Source organism: Anabrus simplex, chromosome 9 (assembly GCF_040414725.1).
Source record: "Anabrus simplex isolate iqAnaSimp1 chromosome 9, ASM4041472v1, whole genome shotgun sequence".
In the NCBI taxonomy this organism is placed as follows: Eukaryota; Metazoa; Arthropoda; class Insecta; order Orthoptera; family Tettigoniidae; genus Anabrus; species Anabrus simplex.
Genome location: NC_090273.1, coordinates 20,552,869 through 20,559,021, shown reverse-complemented (window position 1 = coordinate 20,559,021; position 6,153 = coordinate 20,552,869). Strand labels below are relative to the sequence as shown.

Sequence of the window (6,153 nt, the reverse complement as noted above, 5' to 3'; positions counted from 1 at the left end):
ATCTCTGTTATTACTGACTCCATAGGTTTAAATGCATTATAAAGGTAGGATGGTGTCTTCAGTTTGAGAATTTTCTGCGTAGCAACAGCAGCAGGACAAGAGTCACAAACCTAATTGTGTTGTTTGTTCCATATTACCAGCAAAATGTTCAAAGAAAGGAAAGGGACTGTGCAAGAGAAAACAGACAATATTTTTTTGTAAGAATTCCCCAGGACAGCCTGCAATGTGTCCAGTTTCATGTTTCAAGATGTATCACAGTAATGTTTGTTTCAAGGTCAAATGTCACTGCTAGCTTGGCAAAGTTGAGTTTAAAATGGTGCAATGGTGTTGAATGTCACTAATCTTTAAAAATAGCACAGCGAAAGAGTTAAGAACGGCAGGATTCCTGCTCAGTGCTACCACATTATCACCAAACACCAGGCTTTGCACAGTTCTGTTAAAAAGATTTTACCTTCCTGGTACACGGAATTCAATGATCTTTGAAAATTTTGAAAAACATAGTTTCATTTTTTCAAATTTTTCTAAAGTATGCTTTACCAGGTGTGTACATAAGTTTTTGCCAGTTTTTGTGGTAAATAAAACAGGTAATTTTCGAGGGGAATGCATATTTTGTTTATTCAAAACATTGGCTTCTACACACTTTGCCAATTTTTCAGGTAAGTTATGAATACCATGCCAGAAAAACTCCTTGTCATTTGCGGCAAACCATTCGTCGTGCCATTTTCCAACTTCCTCGATACTGCTTGAGTGCTGATCTGCGACTGCGTGCCCCATTGATGCGAAGAGGTGATAGTCAGATGGCGCTAGGTCGGGAGAGTATGGCACGTGCGGAAGGATGTTCCATCCAAGTGATTTCAAAGTGTTTTGCCGGGCGTCAAGAGTTCATAAACAAGCGACTTGCCAGGTGAAAGCCACCGTTTTCTCTGCTTTGGGTTTTCAAAATAAATCCATTTTCCGTCACCCATCACAATTCGGTACAGAAATGAATTTTTTTTTGTAGCGTTAAAGCAGTATTTCATAAGTGATTTCGCGATTTTTCATTTGCCGTTCATTCAAATTGTGTGGGCCCCACTTACCAAGTTTATTGATCTTCTCCACTGCTTGTAAACGTGAGCTGATTGTTTCTTGTGACATATTTAATTCTTGTGCCAATTGCTGTTGAGTTTGATTTGCATGGTCTACCAAAGAGCGCACTGTCTTTCACACGGATATCACCATGTTTAAATTGTCAAAACCATGTCTCACATGTTTGAATTGATGGAGTGTGTTCACCACATGTTTCTACCAGCAATCAATGACTTTCCAGAGCGGTTCTTTTTTCGATTAAATAAGAAAAGCAATGCATGCTGCAAATGTTCTTTTTCAGCCACAAACGTCGACGGGGTGTTTTGGGGGACTCAACTTGTGTGTGTTGGTAGGTTAATGTCAAATGAACAAACTGACGAATGTGCCAAATTCATACGCTGTGTAATGTTCGATGGCGCCATCCCTTAGTGAAACCGGAAAAGACTTATGCATATACAACATTTTACTACGAGTAGCAACTGAAGGGATATTAAATGAAAGAGAGGAAGGGAAAGGAGACTATACCAGTTATTAGACAGCATTAGAAAAAGAAAGGAAGATTATGCAGAAGTGAAGAACAAGGCACAAGATCGAGAGATATGGAGGTCACAGCCATGACTGGACATGCTGGATGGCAGAACAACCTATGATGATGATGATGATGATGATGATGATCCATCAGACAATACAGATGAAGGGAGCTGTTAATAGTTCATGAAACAAAAATGAGTGTAAAAATAGAATAGAGTTGTTTATTAATATATTTCCTACTTATCACTATACAATAAATTACACAATCATAAATTAACTTTACTAAGAATGAAATAACTATATACAGTACATCTCAACGCACAGAAAGGTCAACTTGAAATAAATTTCTCTAGATGTTAAATCCCAGTCTATTCTAAATAAACACGATTAACAATTCTCTCCTTGGTTGATGCACTTTTCTCTGTTAAGTCACGAGACCATTTATTAAAATTAATATAAAAGTTTCTACTGATATCAAAATGACAGAAGTCAGTCAGGTAACACAGACTTTATGTAAGGTGTGGTAGATATCACTAGCTGGTAACAAACAAGCAAACATTTTACAAAACAATCATGATCATAGCCAAGGAATTTTGTGGTATCTAAACCACAATGATGAGATTTCTCATTTCAAAAATTCCACATGCATTGCCAGGGATTCAAACTGCCACTACCTTGATGAGAGGGCAGTGGCAAAGACTCAGCTACCAAGATCCCCTAGAAATGAAACCTTGTCGTTCCCTCACTCTGAGAAGATAAGTCAATCTTGCCTGCAATGTAGGTGGTTCCAAACATTTTGCCAAGTGGAACCAGGGATGGGAATATTCTTCTCGCTCGAGAATGTCAAGGACGGCAGCTAAATACTCTAGAATATCATTACACCTCTCGAGTCAATGTGAACAGAGTTGTATTCTCTGTGGACATTTCTTTCTCAAAGCGCAGGACTCCACCTGTTTTAAAGGATCACACAGTTGGTTCACCTGCTGTAACACGGGCGGAATATCTTTCTAGAATGCCTTGTACCAAATATTGGATCACCTTTGCTAATAACATCACTACTTATTTATAATAGAATAAACCCAGTTTCAGAACTCTTAGAAACAGATGAAATATTATTTACAATTAAACAAACCTTGAGTGTTATTCCTTTGAATTAATCTTTCTCTTACTGTTATGTTAAGATTTTGTACCTTCACAGATAGAAAAGAAGTGAAGAACAGATCAGATCAGATGCTACAAATGCACTTTGTGAAGTAGAAGAGCCATTAGTCAATGCTTGACTGACCTGAAATATTTCTTGGCTCTTCAAACTAATACCCCAGGAAGAAACATGACATTGCACTCTATTTTTCTGGGAATTGTATGAAAAACTCCGAGGTACAGGACTTCCTCTTGTTAGCCATTAACCTGCACTAAGAATAAATTATGAGCAGAAGAATGCAGATCTTCCCTGTACACCATAAATCAAAAGCTCAGGCTCAAATGATATGAAAGATTCTGCTATCCTCCTCATGGACTGACTGGAGTAAATCAGACCTTCAACCACCGTTCTTCCCGCGTGCACATACCAAACTGCCTTCTGACTGCACTGTCACAGTGTGTTATCGTTTTCGGTGTACCCCGCAATATTCTTCTCTCAAGACATACAAGCTCATTTTCTATCCCTAATTATCTCTTATACAATTATGTAGAATGTTACTCAGGAAAATTAATTATGCTATTACAACATAACACCGAAGGAAACATGATAATACAAAGAACCAACCAATAGCATTCACTCAAAATATTCCAGGAGTGAGGGAGGAACGTTTATCATGGAATGTTTCAACAATAGCATCTTGCTTCTCATAGATTTGTACTGCCATTAAATATCTTATTTATTTACACCTAACATGCTAGAGAGTTAAAGGGATCGAAATAGGGGGTCATATCTGCTATCATACATATTTCAAGAGAGTACCATGCTCCAATCGGTGTTTTATGCCACTCATTTAGTTGCCGTTAGATCTATATGTTGCCAAATTAATCTCTTGCAAATCTCATACATTTTCTCCTCTCCTCATTAAGAGTTACAAGCTAAAATTGCTCCAAGTTCAATGTTAAAAATTAAAAGAGATCTTCCTCTTAACCCATAAACAGTTCCTAGTATCCTTGTCCTAAAAAAGAAGAGTCATTCACCAAAAATAGACCTAAATAATTTTAATGATTTAGTATAATGATATCTCATTAATTACCCATTCAAAATGAACTGTACTACTTATAGAGCAAACCCTTTTTTAGCTGCAAAAGCAATTAATATGCAAATTTGATAAAAATTATACAGGAGACCAGCTCCTTGGTTGAATGGTCAGTGTACTGGTCTTTAGTTCAAAAAAGCCCAGTTTGATTCATGGGAGGGCCAGGGATTTAATAAAAGAGAACGAGATGGAGAACTACACACATTGGTGTTTGCTAATGATGTAGCCAACTGGGGAGAGGTACAAACTAGGCTGGATGAATGGGTAGCAAAGTTTAAACAGTATCAGATGCAAGTTAACACAACAAAAGCTGCTGCACTAAAAATGAGTAGGAAAGATAGTGCCTGCCACATAAAGCTGGAAGGTGAAAACATTCAATGTGTACAGGTATTCAAATACCTCTGGAGTATGATTACCAGCAGGGGTACTGCAGATAAAGAAATAATAAACAGAGTGGCTAGCAGTTCCAACTTCTACAACCTTGTAAGACATCTACTTGAGGATAACAAAGTGCCCATGAGAAGGAAGAGGAGTCTGTACAAATCATACTTTGTGCCCATTGTCAAATAAAGTCTAGAAAGATGTACACTGAAAGGGAGATAAGTTAGTAAATTGCAAGCATGTGAAATGAAGTTTCAACGAATTACCGTCCAAAAAATATGCAAGGAACTGGAAGTGGACTCGATAGAAGAGAAGCTAAGGACTTCGAGACTAAAAAGAACAGTTGAAGGAAGACCTGGGAAGAGATGGCTACACCAGCAGAGAGAGGATGTGGAGAGAAGAGGAGGGAATTGGGAGCCAGTGGTAAAAGAGGAGGCATTTATGGAGAGACAACGATGGCAAAGACTCGTTCACCACAACCCTACTCAGCACGCTGGAGGGGTTCTATGATGCTGACATGTGATACATTTTCTATACGACCAACTTGTTTGTTAAGAAGGAAGCCATACTTTTCATTGTCGACTCTGTTAAATGTAACTTAAAAAGCTTTTTAGTACGTTGAACACAAAAGTTAAATATAAACGTTTCACTATAACGTAACATACCTGATATTTATATTTTACTTGTATGTTTGACACACTAAAAAGCTTCTAAGTTAAAGCAATCTGCCTGTGATGATCAGTCACATGTATAATCTTAGAGGACTCGCTCAGATCAAGATATGGACACCACTTTCTGCCATTATAAAGATCACCTCCAAGAAGAAACACCCGAGGTGATAAGTTTCAAATATGCAGTGCCAGAGGGAGACTCGTTAGTAGTCTCAGATCTAGACGAGGAAGTGATATTTTATTGCGTGGGGACTGAGTGTTCATCTATACACAACAGACCACACTACGAACCACCTCAGAAATATGCAGTAGTAAATACATCCATTCCTTCGCATAGGGTTTGCATCGAGCTGCAAAAGTGGACCAAAACAAACAGTAAGTGGAAACCCCAAGTAATTGGAAAAAAGACCAGGATGAAGACAAAATATTTTACAGGTAATTACACGGTTCTTTAAAAATCTGAAAATTATTCCATGAATAGTAATTAATGTACATTAAGCATCCAAATTTTGGTTTGAGTAGCATTTCTAGTTGCTGTGATAAGAAAATTTGAATTTTACTAAGTTTAAGCTGATAGAAGATGGATCTTCCCCTTTAATATCAAAACAACACAAATGTACGAGATTTGCTATACTCCCAGAAAACACTGAAGAACAACTGCCAAATTAATTGAGCATCCTGCATACAACAGCCAACAGACTTAACAAGTTTATTTATTCTTTTAAACACACATATATTAAAAAATCATACTGCATGAGGGGACATATTCCTGCTTGAGCCAGCAGGCCAGTGTTACACCTCGACTTTGATCTGGATTATGTCCTCTTTTGTTTTCTCGTGGTGAACACAACCACCTGACTATCAATATCGACTTGGATGCAGCTCTTAGACTGAGCATCAACTGCTCAACGGAGAACGTGTTCTGCATAATTTTACACTGGTTCCTGGTCTAACACACTTCGCAAACACATTCGAACCACAAAATTTCTTTGCTTCTCTGGTGACACATTTACGTCTTGAAAAGACAATGGTAACTTAAGAGGCGATGAGCTATGGGAAAGAGGTGGCCATTCCCTGCTGTTACCGAGACTGCCGATACATACCAAACCACCGCGCTGTATCAGCCCTCACTACTCTTCAGTTGTTTCAGGATCTGTTGAGAAATGAGCTTCGTAGCCTCACTTGCATTTGGAATCAAGAATCTGAAAGAATAATAATAATAATAATAATAATAATAATAATAATAATAATAATAATAATAATAATAA

General features: G+C 37.7%; 1 protein-coding gene across 5 annotated transcripts in view; it reads right to left on the bottom strand.

Annotated features, from left to right (window-relative positions):
• Positions 1-1,791: 1,791 nt before the first annotated feature.
• Positions 1,792-6,153, bottom strand: part of TBC1D23 (TBC1 domain family member 23) — a 167,231-nt gene continuing 162,869 nt past the window's right edge. For all 5 annotated transcript variants that reach the window (XM_067153610.2, XM_067153611.2, XM_067153614.2 and 2 more), the window contains exon 13: positions 1,792-6,087. In XM_067153610.2, coding sequence (XP_067009711.1) covers positions 6,006-6,087 — 82 coding nt within the window. In that variant the 3' untranslated portion in view covers positions 1,792-6,005. The remainder of the gene's footprint in view (positions 6,088-6,153) is intronic.